We start from the raw sequence: 23151 nt of genomic DNA, 5'->3' as shown, positions 1-23151 counted from the left end.
CAGAAGAGCAACTTAAAGATTTGCAGGTTAGTGAAAAAACAGGTAAAACGGCTTGTTACTATACCTTGAACAAATTGTTTGTTCCAGGTTGGAGCCCACTGACAGACCAGGAAAGAATCCCATTTGGAAATTCACTTTTTCTCAAGGGAGTTGCTGGGACAGGAGGCAATAAATAGACAGAGATTTGATAGCGGATGGACTCTAGAGGTCCATTTGGCTTCAGAGGTTCACTCCAAGATATACTGATGGTGGTGTCAGACAAAACCACTGTCTTAATGGAATCAACTGCTTCTGGTACTGAAACAGAAAGAAAAACCAATCCACTTTTAAGTACAAATCTTACTAAAGGTTTTCCTGTTTGTTTGCTTTCTTTTTAGAGAAGTCAAGAAATATCACTGAAGAAGGAAAAAAAGGTTATAAGTGTATGAATATGATCTATTTATAGGACTGACACTCTACACATGTAAAACTCATATTCCTGTACAGTCAGTCAGCTGCAGACAGGTTCAAAATATTTTGAGGACTTTTTTAGTATCTCCTTGGCTATTCTACCATGCAAGCAGACAAAAAATCTCCAACGGCTGTCCTATACCTCTACATTTATAGCCATATCACTGAATTTCTGTTCTCTCTTAGTTTACTAATAAGGGTCTCAGATGATGTGAGTTTAATATGATACTTACTTGGATATACACTAGAACCAGTGCCCATGCACTATTCCAATTGGAAAGTCTTTATTGAACAGAAAAGTCGGAAGGAAGAAAAGACAAAACTAAGCATTGTTTTCCATCATTTACAATTTTGCTCAAAAATACATGGCCTGAGCTGTATAAGCAAGAAACTGGGGTGCTGGTTTGATGTTCATGCCAGCTGGTTATTCACTAATTGTGCTGGAAAAATCAACCCTTCCTTTGAAGCTTTGAGATCACAGACTTTGAAATAGTATATAACATGTCCCAACTCTATATTATTTTTTTTCCTATTGAACTGCCCGGATAGTAAAAAGTTAACAAGTCATTACACTATCTGTGTTCCAAACATATCAGAATGATGGGTATATATGATATAATTTATGCCCTAGTAACAACACTGCAGATTATTTAAATGAAATGTGCAGAAGCTAGACTAGTGAAGACAAATTTCTCATTTCACTAGCTAAGACGTGGAGTAAGAGTGACACTCTGTGGCAAGAGCAATGCATTAATTTTTCCAAGCTGTCTTCCTGTTTTTTTCCTTGCCTTTATCTTAGTATTTGTTGGAAAGTACAGATTAATCCAAACTTCTTCAATTTCATTACAAAATTGAGGGAAAGACAAAAGGAATTCACACAGCTTGAGAGGTGTGAAATAGTTCAAGAAGCTCTAGCAGCATCTGATTACAATCTAAACTAGCAGTTACATTCATGAAATTGAGAACATAAGTGCCAGGACACATATACTGTTTAGAGGTGGTTGGAAATTTGGTAACAATTTGTGAAAAGCTCTCAGTGTTGATGCAAGTAAATATTAAAAATGTTTGGGGGCTGGTGTGATTTTTAGGTTGACTTTTTCTTTCTTGTCTAGGACTCTATTTTGATCCTGATGTTTTGGTTTGCCCCAACTCGAAAGCCCGTTCTGAGTTTCATGTTTCATTTTAACTTGAGACTGAAAAATTCCATTTCAGTGGAGCAACCCAGTCTCCGATTTCATATGCTGCCTTTACATTTCATCACTGAAAGGTTGTACGTTGCTGCAGGATGGTTCCATTCACCACACAAAGAAGCAACAGTATGAATACTTGCCACATCCCAATAGTAGTCAATCTTATTCAATCAGTGTGTCATACAAATTTTACAATACAGATGTGGATTCCCATGCAAAGAGTTGAAATCTACTGATCATAGGCTAGCTTTTCTTATTCTTTGCCATAGAGTCCTTAGGAATATGTTCATAATATTCAGAGATCCACACAGGATGAGAGCTTATTTCCTTGATGCTGCAGATGCCAAGAGATCTGACTGTTAAGAGAAAAAAATAAAACAGCATGGTTGGAAGAGAACTTCCAAAGTATAGTATGTCTGGATCCCAAAAGAAGAGTGACAGTGTGCCTGTACCTCTTGCTCCACTTTCATTTGAAAGAAGGAAAGAGGTCCATCTTAAAGAGAGGTTATATGTTCGACGGATGAGCCTTTTACAGAAACCACAGGCTGCATCCCCAAGAGAAGAACAAAAGGGTTCAGGACCCCTTGGCATATATTTGTTGCCAGCTATTCTGAATAAAATGTTTCCTTGGGCACAGTTGATAAGTAAGGGAAAGAAACATTGAGACACGTAAGAAAAAACCACAGTGGTGGCTGTGCTTATTTCAATTCCAGTTGCTTCAGCATCTTCTGAAGCAGCCAAAAGCCCAGCAGAGGTAAAGGGAAAGAAGGGGAAACCTTAGGACTCCTGCTGTGGCACCTCAACTGCATGTCACAGTAATACCTACATAGTTGTGCAATCTGCACAGCTATATGTCAGCTATAGCTAGCCGTGCTGTAGCTGGGTTAAGTGAGAAAATACCCAAGGACCAGGTGCTTCTGCACCTCTCAATTTCAGTCCTTCATCCTCTCTTGAAGGAGGACCACTTCCATTCTGCAGGACAAGATCCAGGCAGGAAAACTAGTGAGAGTGGGGACTATAGCACTCCCACATCACTATGAGTTCACCAGCAAGCATCTCTAGGTACCATTTTCCCAGTCTTTCCTGCAAAACACAAACAGGCTGCCATGTTGGCTTGGCTGCAGTTCTGCCTTGCTGACTTGGGTGTTATCAGAGATGCCTGATGCCTCTGCAAGTGGTGAATTTATGTGGACCAAGCTGACCCTCGTTGGTGACACCAGGTGCAATAAATAGAGCACAGTTGCAAAGCAAATCTGACACAACAGAAGAGCAAGCAGGTACTATGTGTACTACAGGGAATAGCTAGCTCATTATAGTTTTCCATGTTTCCATCAAGTGAGTCCAGCGGCATTACTCCAACGATGAGGAAACTATCTGAGGAGCAGTACAAAGGCAGCTCCTCATGAAGACAGCTACAAGTGTGCATGCGCACACATACACATAGAAAAGAAGAAAAAGTGCTGAGCAAGATGCTTCTGTTGGGTTGGGCTGCAAGGCAGACACCACATGCAAATGCATAGCATGTGTCGTCGGATGATGCTTTTCTTTCTGGGAAATGACAAGAGCTTCAGGGAGACTGGGACGGCAGCTGCCAACAGGCAGAGTGAAGCAGGGACTGAGCAGAAACACCTTCCTGCCCTAATCAAAGTATTTCCAACCACAGGAGGCATCTAGCTCAGACTAGTAGTACTCTCAAAGAATAAGGAGGTCTTGAACTTGGGCTGCCTACAAATCTCATTTGCCCTTGTAGCATTTGAGGAAAGCTTCTGGGCCATGTGGGCTTCAAGGATAGATGGGAGACATGCTGGCACTCACAGTGGAGCACTCACAGACCCAGCACCTGGGTCTGCATTAAAGTGCAGCCTAGACACATTTCTTGAGCTACATCACCAGGTAATATAGCACATGTGTATCATGTGAGGTGAAAACTGTTTTATAAACTAGACATGCTACAGTACAGGCCCAACTCTCAAATAATAAAGAACCAGGTTGAATCACAAACTATATAGAATGCTCCTGATCATGTTTTCTTTTCTCTTTCTTTCTATTTTTTTTCCAAAAGCAACTTGTACACAAGAGAAAACCTTTAAAATAAAAAACACCTTTCACTTACACTGCATCTTGTCTCTGAAGGACAACACTGTATGCAGGTTTTCCCCAAATATAGCCTTGGTGTGTCACTTCGTGAATGCCTCCTGCTTTCCCAAAAAGTGAGCTGTGATCCTGTTATCCATTTCTAGGCTGCAGCTACCTGCTCCCTCAGACCCTGCTTACAAGTTCTTGTCTTGTCCTCCCCCATTGCATCAGTGGGTCACACCTCATTACAGAGTACAGGGGTAGCTCTGCTTAAACACAATTACATTTGGCTGCCTTGCTGTATTGGGTTTGTGTGGCAAGGTTTTGTTGGAGGGGGGCTACAGGGGTGGCTTCTGATAGAAGCTTCCCTTATGTCTGATGAGCCAACGCCAGCCGGCTCCAGGACGGACCCACTGCTGGCCAAGGCCAAGCCTATCAGCAATGGTGGTAGCACCTATGGGATAGAGTATTTTAAAAGGGAAAAAACAAAAACACCTGCGCAACAAATTGTGGCAGAAGAGAGGAGTGAGAACATGTGAAAGCAACCACTCTGCAGACACGCAGGTCAGTGCAGAAGGAGGCAGGAGGTGCCCCAGGCACTGCAGCAGAGATTCCCCTGCAGCCCCTGGTGAAGCCCATGGTGAGGCAGGCTGTGCCCCTCAGCCCATGGAGGGTAACGCTGGAGCAGGTACCCACCTGCAGCCTGTGGAGGACCCCACGCCAGAGCAGGTGGATGCCCCAAGAAGAGACCCAGGAGCCTTTTGTTATATTTTCTCTCCCCTGTGCAGCTGAGGAGGGGAGTGATAGAGCAGCTTTGGTGGGCACCTGGTGTCCAGCCAGGGTCAACCCACCACACTTGCCATCATATCCTGACCTCTTGCCTTCAGTCATACCTCTCACCCATTCACTCCCACCAAAGTTTCTTACTTTCCTTCTGCCATAGTTAGATAAGTTTACCAATGTATTTATTTACTTTCAGGTAATCCCTAACCAGACCACACTCTGCCCTAAATGACACAGTGAATGTTCAAGTTCAGAGCACTACTCCCAGCTTTCTTCTTCTAGTGTGACAGGGACTGAGAAGGGCACACAAAAATTCTTGAAACCAACTGAAAATGTGCTATTGACATATTGACATAGGCCAACAGAAGTAAAAATGAAGTGCTGTCTTTTCAGCCTGGTTCACAATAAATCATACCTGCATTACCCTAAGAAACAGTAATTATGAGAATAATGTCAAGACAAGGGGGAAAATCTTAATGCTGAATGTATATGAATGATTATGTATATGAATGAATAACACACATATTTAAACATATGTAACCACATACACATTCAAATACAACTTCCTAAAAATGTGGTCCAAGGCAGAAACTGCAACTGTTTAGCCACTTTTAACCATAGTTTATCTTTCCTTACAAAGTCAGTGAACAAAAGCATTAAAGAATACATAAATATTTTATGAATTCTACAGATCCATTGTCTGGTTGCCAAAACCTTTTAAAGTTCTACACAGGTTACATTTTAAGCAGAAAATTTCTCTGCTTTCTGATTTGCAACCCGAACTTACACGCATCTTCTTAAAACTGACATGAGGATTCTGTTCAAAATCAGAACAAAATGTGAAACAAACCTCCATATAGAGTTCTGCCAATCATCTCATTTCCCATAGGCACTTCTTCATATGAAAAGTAGTTTTTCACTGCAGCTTGTATGGCATAACTTGAAAATGGCTGTAGATTGTCTATGACAGCTATAGGACCCTGAAATTCCTGTTATTCAAAATCAAATAATAAACATGTATTCTTAGAAAAGAGATTCATATAGCACATCAATCATGTCAATGAAATGAGTGTTAAAAATAATATAGTAGTGCTTTTGTATTCTAATATATTTTAGTGCTTAAAAAAGAACGTTAAAATGATAATTTGCATAATAGCTCACTACAGAAAACACATACCAAAAAATAAGCTGAGATGCAATTAGCATGGCTACAATACTACACTGTTCAGTGGCTGGTACTTAAAATAGGAAATGGAAGAGTAAAGTAAAATGTAACAGAAAAAAATTATGAAGGAAAGTACAATTATCACAAAACACATAAAGGCAAGCCATATGGTTGCTGGACAGTCTCAAGAGTTATTTAAACAGATTAATATCCACCACAACTGCTCTTTTTACAAGTAGAAACTGAAGACTCATTTCAACAGGATTTTAGCAGAGGCATGTTAAAAAATAGAGTTGTACTTGCACAAAGGAAAGCTAAGGGATCTACCACTCAACAAATACCAGACAGAAAGGGGAATTACTGTTGGGAATGCAGAAGTGGAAAAACTCCAGTAGAAAGTTACAGAATGGTTTATAAAATGACTAGAAATGATAACGCATTCCCTATTTATATATGGTATCATGTGCATTTTTCTTCCAAAAGAGCCATACCAATGTTTTTTGCTGTCGAGCAGACAAACAGTAGCTTGAGTTCCTGCAGTTGTTAGTCATTTGTCGGAGAAATACCAGGTATGTTGGTGTAGGCTGTGATATGTCGGGGCATAGATGCTGTGGTGTGACAGATGGCAAGCTTAACATAAAACTGGTGTTAGTCTTATCAAGGATAGTAGGTTTCTCAGTGTCTGGCAATAGAGTCAAGCATCTTTTATCTAGGAAAGACATAAAAAAAATAATTTAAAAAAATCAATTACTGCTATACCAATCCAAACTTGCATGGGATTCTACCACTGTTCCTATGAGAAAACATAACCACAAAGTATTCTTCCTGCTTTCACAAACTGAAACAAAAAAAATCCCACCTGAATGTACTATATTTGATTACTTTCATGGACAGAAAAACAGTGGTCATCAAAGTAAAGTCTCGTTTATCTTTGATAAGACAGAGATGTACTAAAAGTAGATTTCCTAAAGAATGTAGGTTCTTCTTTAAGTACCTGAAAACCTTGAAAATCCAGATTGTAGTTGCTGTGTTATCAAGGGCAGTATACACTGATGAGTCCAAACTTGCTTGTCACAGGAAAGACAGATATGCAAAATAGAGAGTACCTTTCTCTAGCAATTAAATGTTATCTCTTTTCTTCCAACCAGCTTCCTATGTGTAAAGGTCATAGTAACAACAGGGAAATGGGAGACCAATTTTGGAAAGAAAAAACTGCTCTCTGACAGTAAGCAAAAAGCAACAAAAGAAAACACCTCATCACTTGATGTACTTTTAAAAACAAATTAAAAATATATTGAATGGACATGCTGCCAAGAAATAAAAGATTAAGGTACATGCATGGGGAAGATGGTACAAGAACAAATGTTTGCCCTTAGGCCACAACAACTAACCTCATTGTCGAGATCTTTCTCCCTAAATGAGCAATCCTGCCATTCCTGCCAAAGTCAGGTTTATGCATATAAGGGAAGGAGAATAAAGATGTCTGTTCAACAGAAATAAATGTAAGATTGAATCTTGGTCAATTTTACAGTTACCTAGAGGAGTAAAACTCCCATGGGAAAAGTCCCAGATGGAATAAAGAATTGAGTCATTTTCAGAGTTAAAGTTTCTGTCAGGCAGTTCCATAGAAATGTGTTTACCCTGACAAGAAAATCCTTCACTACATATTCAGTCCCCTTCTTCCTAACCCTGAAGAGAAATCATTCTCTCACAGAATCTGTGACAGGACAATAATTTTCACTGAGTACTTCTGATGTGTTAAATGATCAACTGACATCACAACTCTGGATGGCAATTAAATAGGTTAAAATGAAAGGAAACTTCAGCAGTACTCCTTGATCACATCACGAAAGCAATAAAAAGCATGTCAGTCAACCCAGCTAGTCTTTGCAAACATCACTTTTTCACATATATACCATTTGCTTTCAATATTTCTTCAGGAGAAGAATATATTTTTTTCTTATTTTAGTATGTTCATTTACTTTTATCTGAAACTTGTGTGAATAATTCTGTGCATTGCCCTCCCCCTCCAAATGCCAAGGCTGTATGTTCCTCCAAATATTTTCAGCACTCGATGAAAATAAGAATTTCTCTGTGGGAATCTCTGGGTAGAAATAATCCCTTTGGACTGAAATTCAGTTCGTCCTTTGCTGCACCAGCTTGCAGGAAACCCTATACCTGGGGACAGGGATTGGCACATTCTGTACCAAAGCCAAACCAGGTTCCTGCACCAGTGCCAAGCCCACACAGACCTCATGGGAACAAACTTGCCCAAAGTACTGGTAAGAATAGCCTGGGCACTGGCCAGAGCAGCTGCAGGCAGGGGTAACTCTACTGGCTGTCCAGAACAATTCAAAATTCCTATGTTCCAAGTAAATCCATCCTGTTAAAATATTACCTTGTATATTTGTCAGATTTTTATGCAATACTGAAGTTAAAGAATTATTTTGAATATATTCATCATGCAAGTAGGTCTCCTAAACACCTGCATTTACAAAGATGATCCCTATAGGTACCATGAATCCTACCTCTCTATTAAAATTAATTTTTATTTCTTTCATTACCATTCTACTATGGTTTGTTTAAAATATTAGGAGTTCTAAGTAAAGCCTGTGTCTACTATAACGTAAGCTGTAATTGCTTCTCAGGTACTTTTTTTATAAATCGTTTGCATAAGCAGAGTTCTTATCTCTGTCTTTGGAAAGGCAGACATTCTTTTTCAGCTTTGCAAACTTGTGAACAAAACCAGAAATCTGTATCATACTAGGGATCATTATCAAACTCTTGCTACAATCCTTTGTGGACATTTGCTCTTTTTCTGTGCTTTATGTGCATAACCTTTTCTAAATCTCCAGGTTTGATGCAAGTTTAAAAATAGGCGTGGTTTGGTGTTAACAACCTGAGCCTTTGAAACACAGGCAATATTCATCATCACAACCTTCCATGGGATTCAACACAAGGCCAGCCCTTACATTCATCCTTTTAAAAATGTGCATAGTGAATTGTTTCTCTCTAGAAGGTACCTGAATCCATAAAGCACATTTTACATAAATACACATAGCATGATCTGCAACTCAAATACATGCTCTGAAATAAACTTGCTACATTTACAAAACAATGCAAATCCCCTCTACCTGGATACAATTGGGCTGCTGAGCTGTAGGCTAAGATCTTCAGTTTGTTATTTGCTCTCTTCTGAAGGAAGTGTCTTGTACTTTCTTTATTTGCTAGCCAAATTTCAGTGTATTCCTTTGCTTCAGTGCTCCAGTATATAAATTTCTTATCTACAGTCAAGCTCCCAATTTTCCTACCTGTAGGAAAACATTGTATAGTTAAGCTTCAGGATACACCCTGAGCACACAATTTTATAAGAGCAGATGGGTGCTTGTATTCACTGTGAGTCAATATAGGTGAGTATCTTAGTCATACCATGTCTTCAAAGGCCGCCCTGGAAAAGACATTACTGATATTTTCCAATAGGTCTCATGACATTGAAACACTATGTTATTTCAGTTTAGAAGTGTTGATTTGAAGGCTTTTTATTATCCATAATTATGAGAACTGCAATTCAATTAAGAAACATCAGAAATAAAACACCTTTGTCTATAGAAACTTCCATAATTTTTCCAAGATGAAAACCACACAGGCAGGGCTCTGCCATCTCCCAGGAACAATTAAGACAGCTCCTCTGGTAACAGAACAGCTTTACCAGCGCTCCTCCAGAACCCAGCTGAAAACTGAGCAACCAAGATTAAGTGTTATCATTACAAGAAGTGCAACATAGGTAAGTTGTCATATAAGACTCTACCTGCATGAAGTACCCTCCCCACATGTTGAAGTCTGCAATGCCACTTTCAGGCATAGTGTAAGATGTTATTGTACCTTTTCATTGGGGTAAACTGTAATAGGTGTATCTGATACGAAACCCTAGTAAAATGATGTGTTAATACTATAAGTGAAATACGTTGGCAAGTAGCATTTAAGGCTGTAGCATCTCCATTTGATTTACATTTTACTAGAATATATATTTGCATCAGTAAATATCCTCACACTGCTCTTTCTCCTACTTTGTATCAACAGGGTACACAACTAGAAACACAGAACACATTTTGACCATCTTGCCTGTAGATAAATCAATTTTGTAACAGAAGTGTTTCTTTAAAACTATTTTGTGGAAATGAACATTGTTTTGTGCAAGAGAAAGAATCACAAACTACCTAGAAACATAACAGAGTACTCAGACCTTGAAAACTTTGTATTTTGGTAATTTCCCAGCAGTGGCAAGCATCCATATCTGAGGCCCATATTTCACCTCTTCCTCTGATAAAGAGCAGCTGGGGATTCTTGGAGTCAGACACATCTATACTCATAGGTCTTCCTAGCTCTGCTTCTGCCACGTTACAGCTGCAGTAGTTCCTCATCTGTTCTTCTGCTGACACGTATCCCAAAATGTGGTGCACGGTGTCGTTCAGAATATCATAATAAAACATACGGCAGCCATAATCAAGCTCCTCCATCCAGTACAAGCGGCTATCAAACAAAATGCATTACTTACAGTAGAAAAACTTCCATCTGAGCAATCTGCCCTAAATGCAGTCCTGTAGTGACTACAGTCACAAACATCCCAAACATTTAGAACACAGTAACTACAGCAGCATACTTGCATAGTGATTCCAGGTGTTTAAAGGGCATTTTTTAATGGAAGGTCACAATAACTGATTATTTATTTTGGATAAAACAGTTACTGTAAAAAGTTGTGGTCTGGTGCTGACTTTCATTTGCATCACTTAAACAGAAGAACCCATTAGTATTTCAGTATCATTTGAAATCTTCACTCAGACACGGACATCTTGAAATTAGATATGTCCAAGCTCAGCTTGCAGTATAAAAGTAGAACTATGTCCAGATAGTTTCTCCATTTACACAATGCAAAACACTTGTGTACTATAAAAAGTCCTTTTTGGTCCTTAACAGTGATGATTTGATGAAAATCACACTAAAAATATGCTTTTAAAAAGTAATATATGCCTTACCTTGACAAAGGATATGAAAACAGAGATGATACAGTTGAATTACTTTTACCCAACTGTATGTTCAAGGGTTTTAAAGATTTTATCTTGACCTCAAGATCAATAACAAACATTTGAATTTCATTCCATGGTGTTTTCAGGGCAACAAAGAGGTGTCTTGCAATCCAGTCAACTGTGATGGCTGTGGCATTGTGAAGATATGCATCTCTGAAAAACTTAAGAAAAAATTTAGAAAATTATTAAAACTGCTTGAGAGCAGAATTTTCCCACCTGACATTATGAAATTATATTTGTTTCCAAAATAATTTCTACTTGGCATGCAGAAGACAATATATAAAGATTCTATGCCATAGAATGAAGAGTCCAATATTTTTATACAAATGAAAACTATTGTTTCACAAATATCAATTGTTGCTTCCATGTTGCTTCCATATTCTTGAAATTAGAATGAAATAAAATTAAATTACATTTGATACATGAAATAAATTAATTGTATTTAATAGTGTGAATTTAAAATTAAATATCTGTTGAAATATCAACAAAGCAAATGTCACTAAAATCATACATGATTTAATAGGATACCAATGGCATACTCCGGCTTATTCTAATAGCTATTGCTGACATAAAAATTGAAGTCCAAATTTTATTATATTATACATATTTTTATTGCACTGCTAGAAAGGAAAATTATCCAGCTAATCTCTTTTATATTACATATCATACGAACTGGCAGTCATTAAGAAAATTGTGTCCTTCCAGTTCTGTATTTTGCCATTAAATGTGCTTTGATCACCATGTGACTTTTTTCTGTTTCAAAAATGTAGTTTTGATGTCTTCAAAAACATAATTAGCCCCAAAATAATGACAATAATGGCCACATATTCTCCTAGATTCTCTCAAGCAAGGGAATGAACAAAGGAATACCTGAAACTTTGAAGCAGTCTGTATATTCAAAAGAAACAGAGAATCTTCTACGATATAGTATATTTTGTCATCATTAGCAGTATAACAGATGTCCTTTACATTTGCCTTTGCTGAAAGTTCCCATGTGGTATGATTATTGTCAATGTCAGTAAGAAACAACTTATTGGCAGAAACAGTTATAAGAGTTGGGACAGGGAAAAGATCTGGAAGGAAAAGGGCATAGCAGAATTTACAAAAAGCATTCTAGACAATAGCAGTCATTCATAAGGAAAGCAAGTACAAGATAAAAATAAATGATGGCCCTGCACAAATCGTATTTGGTCACATGTCACAACAAATAAATAAAATAATGAGATACTTTGTTGTCATCACACACAAAGTCCTAAGATTTTTTTAAATGGCATTGTGGATGCTTATCTAACAAATTTAAACCTAGTAAAAACATATTTGTTCACTTAATTACCTTTAACAATCCAACTAGAAATAGCCTATGATCCCTAGTAGATGTCTAACTCTCTTGGTTACCTTTCACAGTCCAAGTATAAATATTCTATCATCTCTAGAGTATGCAGATTACAGATCAAAACCTGTTGTTTCATACAACCCTGGGGTTCCCTAGAAAAGTTAATTTAGCATAGTTTTGAGAAAAGGCTTGAGATTCCTGATATTTAGTGTAATGATAAGAAATGCATTAGTCATTTCACGTCAGAAGCTGTAATTATTTCCTCTGTGGTGTCTACTGTAGGGTGGAACAAAGGTCACACAAAGTGTCAGAGGCTATTTATCAGATTACCAAATTCCTGTACTGTCAACTTTAGCAGCTACTACACACAAACCATGAGATGGCATCTCAATCATCCATACCTGATGAATTCCTCTCTGCTATATCAGACAAAGGTCCTGGACCCACAGAGGTGAAGGCTTGCACCTGTGGGACAGGAGTTTGTTAAATATGTCAAGTAGCAGCATAAATGATTGTGTTTGTAAGCCTGTAGAGTCATATAGTTAAAGACAAAACCAGAACCAGATCTCCTGGCTGCACAGCTAGGAACATATGCATGTGCTCTGATTGACCTAAGGCTGTGCTGGTCAGTTCAAAGGCTACATTCAGGCTTGGACCATGGCAATGAAGAGAATTTTAAGCAGTGGACAGAGTGACAATTCATGCTACATCTATCAATTAGAGCTCAAAGAACACCAGACAGTCTTGTCTCCTTCCCCAAGCTGAAGCAATTCCTACTGTTTGTTGATGCTGCAACCAACATGGTATTCTCCTCCATCAGTACCTGGTCTGTTACATGCTCTCATACTTTTAACTTTCTTTCAAGCACACATTCCAAAACTTTTATTACAATGAAAACATGACCTCTTGACAAGTTTTAATATGGAAGTCTCTCTTTATAGAAGCCATGTGAGTCCTTGCATTTCTCCAGCAGGGGAATTTCTCTTGATCTGTGGCTTTTTAATCGCCTGTCATCCACCAGCTCAGCCCAATCTATATTTAACTTGCAGTTTCTAGCAGTGGCTTTGGGAGACTTCTGGAACAGTTTCTTTTGGGCTTTAACAAATCTGTACAATATTGCAGCATTGTTTTCCACCTTATTCAGTGAACAACACTACATAGAAAGGTTAAGCCAAGTATACAAGGGTGAGTCAGTCAATCAGCAGTTCCACAAGCAGAAACCACAAGTTCTTGCCCCAAGCCCAATACTGTATCCTAGGCAAACACATCAGGCTGCACTGATAATATCTACCATCTGGCATGGGATAAGCTCAGTAATTTTTCATACCTGAAACCTTACTGTGAGGCTGGGAAGCACATCCCCGAGAGAAAAGAGCATCAGGGTGGGTTTAACATTGCTCACGTTCCACTCCATGAAAGCATCAGCAGTGCCACTCTGACTCAATAGTTGATAGTAAACCCTGAACTGTGTTAATACTCCATTGTCCCTTTCAGGTCTGTCCCACCTGAACTCCACAAGGACTTTCTCATCACTTTCATGTAGGTTATTTTGTAACACATATATTCTAGGCTTTGTAGGTGCTGAAGGAACTGTATAAGAAAAATGATAAAAAACACAAAGCAAAGTACTCCTGTTAAAACACAAACTCTACCTCATAATCAACTCTTTCAGTTTTGAGCCTGAACTTCATAACCCTGATGCTGACAGAGCCACTTAGCAATTGGTGAAGTGTAAATTACAGAAGAATATCTAAAACTTCATGGTAATTCCTTTCTGTTTTCCATTGGTGTATGGTTATCTGATTTTAACTTAGCAAAAAAACCCCTGTATAAACAGAGACAAATGCACTCTTGCACTCAGACTGGGACGTATCTATTTAGCCTAGTCCTGTAGGTAGCAATGGAGCTACAAGAATTTTCACAACATAGAGCGTGCTCTTACCTCCTCTCCTATCCACTTCAAAATCTACGGTAGCTTATAAACTCTCTCTCAGCACTGCAGTCACTTAACGTTTTATTTTAGCTGACTTACCTTTGACCTGCATGAGAGCAAAAATAAACACTGAAGTAAAAAGTGTATAACATTTACTAAAAATTTAAGGAGTGGTTATTACACTTTATTACAAAGGTTATGCAGCCTTTGATGGTCATTGTAACGGATCTCAATTTCTTTTTCTTGCTCATAGTCATAGGCACATGGTAGATATAGTCATACACTTTCTGTTCCAAATTCTATTGATGCAAGTATGTGCATTTATGTGTGCAATAGATAATTGCAAAGATACTCAGGAACTTGTCCTTGCAACTCTGCCTGCAGCTGACTAGCCCTGAAAGCTGCTCATTCCTCTCCAGGGTTTCACTTGCTGACATAGACCCGGTCCCAGTACCCATTACAGGTGAGGAATGGGATTTAAAATTCTAGTACCTCCTTCAGGGGCTCGAAGGGATGCAGATGTTGTTCGTGCCTTGCCCCAGTATGTGTATGGAGTGACAGTAAAATCAAAGAGTGCAAATGGTTCCAGCCAATCAACTCTGTAGTATGGCACTGTCAGGTTATGGGGATAGAGACACCGTTCACTCTCCAAAGACTGTGAATGAAACAAACCAGAATAAAATAAAACATTTTTTTCCCTCTCAGAAAGGCCCTCAGTTTTCCAAAACTCCCCTCAGCAAGCTGGTCAACTAAATCAAGGCAGAGCTTCTCTTCCTGTGAATGATCATTATTTCATCAACTCCTGTGGCACTGTAGCAACGCATAGCAATCTGCCCTTTGAATTTGAAGTAAAGCTCACCAAAGGTGCTAAAATAAAGTCTGGATGAAGGCTAGATTTCACATTCAGGCAAAGGCTGTCCCACTGGCAGTTCAGAGGGCAATTCTGTCTCTGAGTTATTGTGAAAAGCTTTCTCACACATCTTTGAGCACTGGAAACTCCTTGCCTGGCACTTCACACCCCAGCAGCTAGCCCAGAGCTACTGCCAAGACTGTATGCTGTATTCCTCCTGTGCTGGCCTCAGTGATGAATAAACAGGACAACTTGCTTTATATTTACAGTTTAGTCTGGTTGCTTGACCAATTTCTAAATGCTAAAGCAGAAACAAACTGTATTTCTGTTTAAAGACAGATTCATCAGCAAGTAGATGCAGTAATACGTGGAGGTAATAGAGAGGGATTGCATGAATATCCTCACTTGCAGAGCTTTTGATCCTACGCAGTAAAAGACAGATCCCCATTCCACGTTTGTGGAGGGACTCCAAGTGATGTGAAAACTTGAAGAATTTCCTTTAATCCTGAAGGAAGACTCTGGCACTGAATCTGGAATCACTTTTGGTGTAAAAGAAAGATTTCCTGTCCATGAAAAGAGGAAGAAATAATAATAATGTAAAGAATATGAGCATTAGGTAGACTTTTCAAACCTGACTTGAAACGTTAAAGAACTATCTGGTAAGTTGTCATTAGGTAGAAACAATGAATAATAACACCATTTATTCTTTTTTGCCATACCCATCAGCTTTTATAATTGCACATTATCCAGCTATAGCCTGATATATTTATTAATAAGTTGCTGTTGTTCTTATCTTTTGTCAAATGACTGAAGGATTCTAAGAACAAAGAATTACAAGCTGACAGTGAATACCTTTCTTGAGGGGTTTAGCTCAAGAAAATAACGTACCTGGCAAAGGTTTAAGTGATGTATGAACAAGGGTAAAGGCTGCAAACTCTGCTGGTTGTGAGAAGGGAATGCTAAGGCTCTGGTTGACTTCCTGAGTTGTAATGAACTGAAGACTATTAATCCAGAACAGACGACCACTGTAGTATTGCAGTGTACTCTGAGATATTTCTGAAGTACTCCATGCTGCAAATTCTGTGATGATGGCATTACCACAACTGTGAAAACACATATAAAATCAGAAAACTGAAACCACACATGTAGAGAGAACAAGATTTATGCAATGTTTGACACACTGATAAGTTTTGCATCATTTAGATTCTTAATACTGATGCAGGAGGTAGGGAAACAATTCAAAAAGTTTTCTTTAAGTTCTCCAAAGCAGAATGCTTTTCAGAATGGCACATTGCAGAAAGACCTGTCAAAATTTTACCAAAAAAAAAAAAAAAGCAAAGCCTTAATTCCCTTGATTTCATTAGAAAACGTAAAATGGCTTCATATTCGGATGTACGGATGTAGAAAATTGAATATTTTGAAAAACCAGCCCACCTTCTCTCAGCAATTGCATTGAAACAGTAGAGTCTACTTCATAACATGAGATTCATTCTACTTTGTTACAGCAGGTCCTCAGATGAATTTGAGCCTGCTAGTTTCCTTGATAACCTTCTGTTATTTACTAAGCTCTCTTAACATTTTCCTCCACTGGGATCACTGGTGATTTAATCTGTCATGTTACTTCTAGTCAAAACGTACAGGCCTTTTTTGGAACAAATTTATCTTCTGGGTGAGAGATTAAATGTGTTGTAAAAGGCATCATTTTGCCATCTCAGAAATGTCTATCAGCTTAGACACATGCTATCCAAAACAAATTTGGAAAAGCTTTGACATGCCATCAGGTCCATTAGGGTGGATTATTTCTAATCTCTCTGTTCTGGCATGCCAGGAACAATGATGTATGGCTGTCAATTGGTTCACACTGGAGCTGCATGTTCTAGCTAAAACTAATCAACATATTTTGATTCCTTAAATGTTTACCATTAAACATAACAAGTCTAGTATCAGTCAGAAAACTCAGCTGATTCCACACAAAGCCAGCCTGCAACATTATGAGCACATGCAAATACTGTTCAATTAAGTTTAAGAAGTTTATTATGATACTTGAAAAAAAAGATTAATCGCACTCTCCATATGAAAAGGAGCAAAAATGAAAAAAGTTTCATGAGCTATCACTCATCATGTACTTGGTACTTACAGAACAAAATACCATTTTTCTCAAGGTCTTAGTATATATAAAAGCTGACCCATAAACACGGTTTTGTTTTGTTTTATTTTTTTAAAAAATTGCCCTTCAGGAATAATGGTGCCATTGCATTCTTAGGATGATTGAGAGGAATGTCTGCTGAGTACTGACTGCTCAGGTAAGAAAGCAGTGTCAGTTCAAGTCCTAAGCTCCATGCAAGATGAACAAGTTACAGCTCCAGGCACTTGAAAACTGTCAGGTATTGCAAATGCCAAAACATAAAATAGACAATAAATGGCGATTATTTCCTAAAGCTAAGTCTAAAAATTGATGAGTATGACCTCAGTTTGGTTAAGCTTCCATATTGTGTTTCTCTCACTGTAAAACATGTTAACAACCATCCCAACAGATAGTATGCCATCAGCTAGCTATGATCATTAGCTCTTCTTTTTGTTTAATGTTAAATCAATAACTAGTGTGCCCAGCATTGGACAAAATTTGTTTTTAAAGAATATCACAAAAACTAGGAAACATAGACTGTCTTACCTCTGCTACACGTTTACTTACCCTTCTTTGCAAAGAGCAACTCTGTACAGGTTCAGGCATAGACTATCTCGCACAAGCCAGTAAAGAAAACCATAGGTGAAATCCAAAGTTAAACCAAACACCTAAGAAAAAAAAAAGTCAAAAGTCCAAATAGCAATTTGAACACACCTTCACTTCTGAGGTAAAAGCTCTTAGGCATAACTGTTGTCTAGATAGCAACATGAGTAGCTCTTTCTTGGCAAAAATAACACTACTATCATGAATATTTATTTTAACACAAAAAGAGATAGCACTAGAAAATCATCAAGTCCTTGGTGGACACCTATTTATAGCAGCTGATGATTTTCTAGATAGCACTTTATGAGCACCTGTCACAGTGTTTATCCCTGGAGTATCTGCGCACTTCAGATATGATGGCAACAGTGTATCAAGTGATTAGTGGAACTACCTATCAAAATTCCCAAAACACCTCCGGTATTTTAACATTCTTAGTCTAAAACAGGTGGTGGATACCCAGTCTGAAAGTCAGAAACACCTTCTGAAAGAAGTACTTCAGACCTTTCATCTTTGTTTTCTAGCTTTGATTTTATGAATGCAATATTTAATGAGTTGCGTTACTTATGGAAAATACATGTAAAAATTTTATTGATGTATCTGGTTAAACAGGAAATTCAAGCATTTATATTTTGGTAAATTATTTATTTTTCAATAAAGAGTCGGGGGGTGGGAGGAATGAAACAATCTTGCTGTTCATTACTTCAATATTTCATCCTCATTTAAGCTAGGTGCAAGATTTTTTGTTTGTTTTTTTTAATAGGACCTAATATTCGAAACAGAGCTTTCTTGCTTTTGCAGTAAACAACAGATTCAATACCATATGCAACAATAATAGAATTCAGACTTCTAATAATCTGTTCTGTGAATAACAAAGAATTTGCTTCTACGAATTAGTCTGCTAAATGTTATCAAGTTCAACCTATGTCATGTCATTAGCACAGCTTGCAAGTTGTTAGGGGCCTCTCTGAACGTTTTCCAGCAGCTCTCAAACTTCTTGTCCAAACACTAGTTGTAGCTATTCTTTTGTAAGCTTAATTTTCCATTATGGATGTAAGTGGAGCAGTCCTTTTTTTTTTTTTTTTTCCCCAACTCTTCATTAATAAACCGCAGAAGATGATGACAGGAAAGCAAATGCCATATCACTTAAGTTGTCTGTTGGTCCTTATGTAATCACATTCTTGACATATTTCTGTTGACATTGTATGTCAGAAAATCAAGGTTTGAGTGATTGCTCCTGTAGGTTTTCCTGTTAAAAATATCACACAGTATGTATGTGCCTGAGTGCACATTTAGTCAACCATGTTATATTTTATCCCATTTACCTATTCTCCCTCCCTTGCATAACACCAAACTACACCTTCCTGAATCTACCTTGCTTTTTTAAATGTTTGGATTTTCTTTTCTTGCCCTGCTTTTTTTTCTGGCACTATTATATTTTCCCCATAGGTGTACCCATTTTCTTTCTCCTGATCCCTCTATCCCCATTAATAAAAGGCAAAGAAATAGTTTTACTGTTCATCTTCACGAGTTAAACAGCAATTTAACACCTTCCTTCTGTTATGCTTCAAAAATAGACAAACTTTACATTTCATGGGAGGTATTAGTCTCTGGACGTGATATGTAGTTGTGATCGTGCAATGTAACTCAGCATCATAAGATGCAACATAAATTTAGCTACTTGAGATACCCCTTGACTAGAAATAATAAGAGACCACACCTAGAGGGTCCTAGCCCCTCCTGAATGTAACACACTTTGCTGCTCCCCTACAAATTACATTTGTCCCAGGTATATTGAAGAAGTGTACTTACTAAGTGCATTGGAAATTCTATGCCATATCCTAAACTAGAATAAACCAGAGTAGCTGTGGCAAAATCAATCAAGCTATGCCAATATACACCAGCTAAGCTAAACAGCTGATTGGAAAATAAAATAACTGTCATAAAAGGGTTTAGCTCCTGCCAAAGAAATTAGACTATCAAAGCTCTCCCTTCAGATTTGTTTCATATTTGAAAACTGACGTCTCCATAGTAGTCTCTTCCTATCACTCAGGTTTCAAGCTAAAAGGAGATACAGCCATATACTGCTGAAGATACTGTACTGACCAGCTGAACAGCAATTCTTTGTTAGAAAACCAACTAGTAAATACCAGTAAGAACAGTCATGTAGAGAACATGCTCTGACTGTTGGGTAACAGCAATTAACTATTACATCTGTGTTTTAATATTGAAGTAAGAGGTATTCAGGATTGTGCAAGGAAGATACATATTAGTACTTGTGCAAACATGTATTTTCATGTTTATATGTGACAATAATGACCAGTTTGATAACTCCACCATTAAAAAATGTCGTACTGCTCTTTTTTTTCTGATGGGTTTATTTTGGTTTTTATATTAATAAACAAACACCTATCAGCTATAACTGGTCACTTCTCAATCTAGACATTTTTACTTGGCTTTTTTCCTGTATGCATCATGGCAGAAGGCTGAGTTCAGGAAGTCAGCACATAGTTTAGGGGCTGCAGAGAAGCAGGAGAGGAGATGATTGTTTGTAGGAGGTGTGAATAAGTGGATGGCTGAAGGCTGGTATCACTGACATAAAGAAAGGTGCAGAAAAAAAATGACAGGAGCAGACAGGCAGTCTTATTGCTGCCAAGGTTCCTGAAAACAAGAACAAGAAGTTTGAGGTTAGCATGAGGTCATTGAGAGAAACAGGTAGTGAATAAAAAGAGAAGGGCAAGGAAGGTGACACTTGCTGCTTAGAGTAAACTGCAAATTGTCAGTCCTTTGCAACTGGTCACTCAGAAGATATGTGGCAAGTTAAGTGTGCTGTTGAGCTTGGACAGCATAGATCTTCCCTTGAAGACAGTCCACACTCGCCAGCTTCCACAGAGAGGTGTGAGGCTAGTACTGGAAGATACAATGACCCTTTCCAGGACAGACATTTCTCCCTACAAGTGACAAAAATTTTTCAGTACTTCTGTACTTAGCTTTAGAGTTTCCCTCTCCTTCCCAAACCCTCATGAACACCCTAATACATCCACCCTAATACAGCTAAAACAACAACCTCCCATCTCTTTCCCCCCTCCCCATACTGTCCACTAGCTTTACTCACTCTTGCAAGAAGTCCCCTTTCTTTCTCCCCTGAGGAGCTGCTCTGCTCTGCAGCAGCCTCTTCACAGCCCTATGGAGCTCCCCAGCAGTACAGAGCAAAGAAAGAGGGGCCAAGCTGAGGCCAGGCCTGCATCTGACTCAGACAAGGGAGAAAGAGAAGACGGGGAAGGGAAGGGGCAAACTGGCAATGGAAAGCCTCGAAGATCCCCAAAGCACAGGACTTGCTATTCCTGCCACCACACAAGGGACAGGATCAGGCAGGATGGGGATTGTCAGTGGCAGATCTGGTACCCTCACCTGTACTGCAGCAGCCACAGCAGCAAGCTGTGGCGGGCAGTGGCAGGGGCCAGCTGTGCTGAGCACAAATATCGCACCAGCTGCTGCCCCCCCCCTCTCAGCAGCATAGGCAAAGCCTGTCTCTGTAGCAGCAATCTTTGCAGCCTGAAGTGCAGCTCCGGTCTCCCTGGCAAATATCTAGTCCCAAAACTGGCCCTCTGAGGACCCACAAGCTGGGGAACATCACAAAGGAGGCAGGATGCTATAAAGCTCTGGCTCCATGTTGTGATGGGAAAGCCAAAACTGACCATTAGATTTAAGTCATTTGGGAAAAAAGCAAGTGCCTTTCACATATGGAAAGGAGCAGCATTGCAACCATAAGGACATCTTTAATATCATATTTTGTTGCAAGGGTCTGACTTTAGAAATGACAAGCCAAAGTTTTGGTACAGCTATTACATGGTTTAATTCTTACCCTGTTCTCAAAATGATTTAACAATATTGCAAGAAAGGCATGTTATTCTTCTGGTCACAACATGTTGATTTTGACAGCCATGAACACTGACTATTAAAAGACTGAACTTCCAGAACACTCTCCTCCCCAAAAAAAAAATTAAAAAAATAAAAATAAAAAAAATAAAAATAAAAAAAATCAGTCACCTGTTTACCAGAAAACTGTAGCTGCTCTTGTAACATAAGATACTCCTCTCCATTCAGTCTTGTGCTCTCCACTGAATACACTGTGGCCCAGTACAAATAGCCATTTATGGAATCCACTACTAGATCCTTCACTAGGAACACAACATGAGCCACAACATCCATATGGCCTCCCAGCAGTGATTTTCTGTAGATCTAGGGACAAAAGAATTGCTTTTAGCATTACACCTAAATCATCAGCCATGATCAATTAAGTACATGTAAGTGACATTTCCACAGCCATTTATCAGAAGCTTATGCAAGTCTCAGGCTTTGAAACCTTTTGTGTTCGAAGTATAAGGATGAATAACGAGGCAAAATTATTAGTTAATATTTGCCAGAAAGTAACAAAAGAAAAAGCTGAAATATCTCTTCCCCTTGGCTTTCCCAGCTTTGGCAGCCTTCTGTCTGACAGAGTTTCTCACCCACTTCATATTCACTATTCACAAGTGTAAATGAGGGTGCAAGGCAGTGTGAAATCTGGCCTCCTAGCTCCAGTTTTTAAAACAGCTTCTGATTTTGCACTTACAAGAAATGGAAGGCATAATTTGACAGCACTGCATAAATTAGCACTGCAGTTTTGAAGTCAGATACCTTTTAAATAATTCACATGTCAGTGTTCCTGATATGAGAGTGTGCAAAGTGCAACTGTAATTATTTTTTTACCTGCAGTGATCTGCAAAATATAACAATACAGAGGCCAATCTTGAAAATCTCTGTGTAAACAAATCATGTCAAATTTGATTAAAATAAATTCCATCTACTTCTTAGTTGAGATCAGCTTGGCAGCCTCCATTTTCACTATCTTCACTTATTTTTACAGTGTTGAATCCAACAAAACTGTTGATAGCATGTTTGATTTGTCTGTTTTGCACCTGGAGTTCAGTATCCTGCATTAGTGAGTATTAGTGAACATCTTACCCCAAACCTTTGTATAACTCTGAAAATCACTCCAGGGAAGAAAGGCCTCATTGTTCTACACTACAATAGCAAAGGTCCAAATTCATCTCAAGTTGGAAGTAGTAAGGATTATCTTCCCAAATACTGTTTTACAGTCTTTCTTTTTTACTTTAGGAACTTTTTTTTCCTTTTAAGAAGTGCAACTATACCTACCGTATTTGCTTTGCCAGCCCAGTACAAGCATTGACCCAACCAATCAAAGGCCAACATCCTTGCATTTCTGACATCAGATATGTAAGTATTCTCAGTGGTACCCTCTTGTTTGTTCAATGACCAGGTCTGAACTTCCCCCATGGAATTAATCCAATAAAGTGTGTCATTATACCAGTCGAGGTCTTGATGAAAAAAGGGAAGATATTAAGCATTTCAAAAATGTGTAAATAAAAACCCATTTTTTTAAAGAATAAAAAGTAGCCAGACATTTCAGTTATTTAAAAATCAATACAAATGAAGTTAGGCTCAGTTAACATGAAAATAGGGATTTCCTTATAGGAATACAATGTACATACGTAGTAC

General features: G+C 38.4%; 1 protein-coding gene across 1 annotated transcript in view; it reads right to left on the bottom strand.

The window, feature by feature from the left end:
• ROS1 (ROS proto-oncogene 1, receptor tyrosine kinase) overlaps positions 1–23151 on the bottom strand; it is a 71698-nt gene that overhangs the window by 29295 nt on the left and 19252 nt on the right. The window contains exons 16-30 of the mRNA XM_056344015.1: positions 22789–22970; positions 21640–21831; positions 17557–17657; positions 15753–15967; positions 15263–15427; positions 14507–14668; positions 13409–13671; positions 12483–12546; positions 11619–11821; positions 10698–10909; positions 9908–10194; positions 8799–8975; positions 6156–6373; positions 5350–5488; positions 65–297 (exon numbers count right to left, since the gene is read on the bottom strand). Of these exons, the coding sequence (XP_056199990.1) occupies positions 65–297; positions 5350–5488; positions 6156–6373; positions 8799–8975; positions 9908–10194; positions 10698–10909; positions 11619–11821; positions 12483–12546; positions 13409–13671; positions 14507–14668; positions 15263–15427; positions 15753–15967; positions 17557–17657; positions 21640–21831; positions 22789–22970 (2813 nt within the window). The remainder of the gene's footprint in view (positions 1–64; positions 298–5349; positions 5489–6155; positions 6374–8798; positions 8976–9907; positions 10195–10697; positions 10910–11618; positions 11822–12482; positions 12547–13408; positions 13672–14506; positions 14669–15262; positions 15428–15752; positions 15968–17556; positions 17658–21639; positions 21832–22788; positions 22971–23151) is intronic.

Source organism: Falco biarmicus, chromosome 6, assembly GCF_023638135.1.
Source record: "Falco biarmicus isolate bFalBia1 chromosome 6, bFalBia1.pri, whole genome shotgun sequence".
Classification (NCBI taxonomy): domain Eukaryota; kingdom Metazoa; phylum Chordata; class Aves; order Falconiformes; family Falconidae; genus Falco; species Falco biarmicus.
Note: the sequence above shows the minus strand (reverse complement) of the source record. Positions and strands in the feature narration are given on the sequence as shown.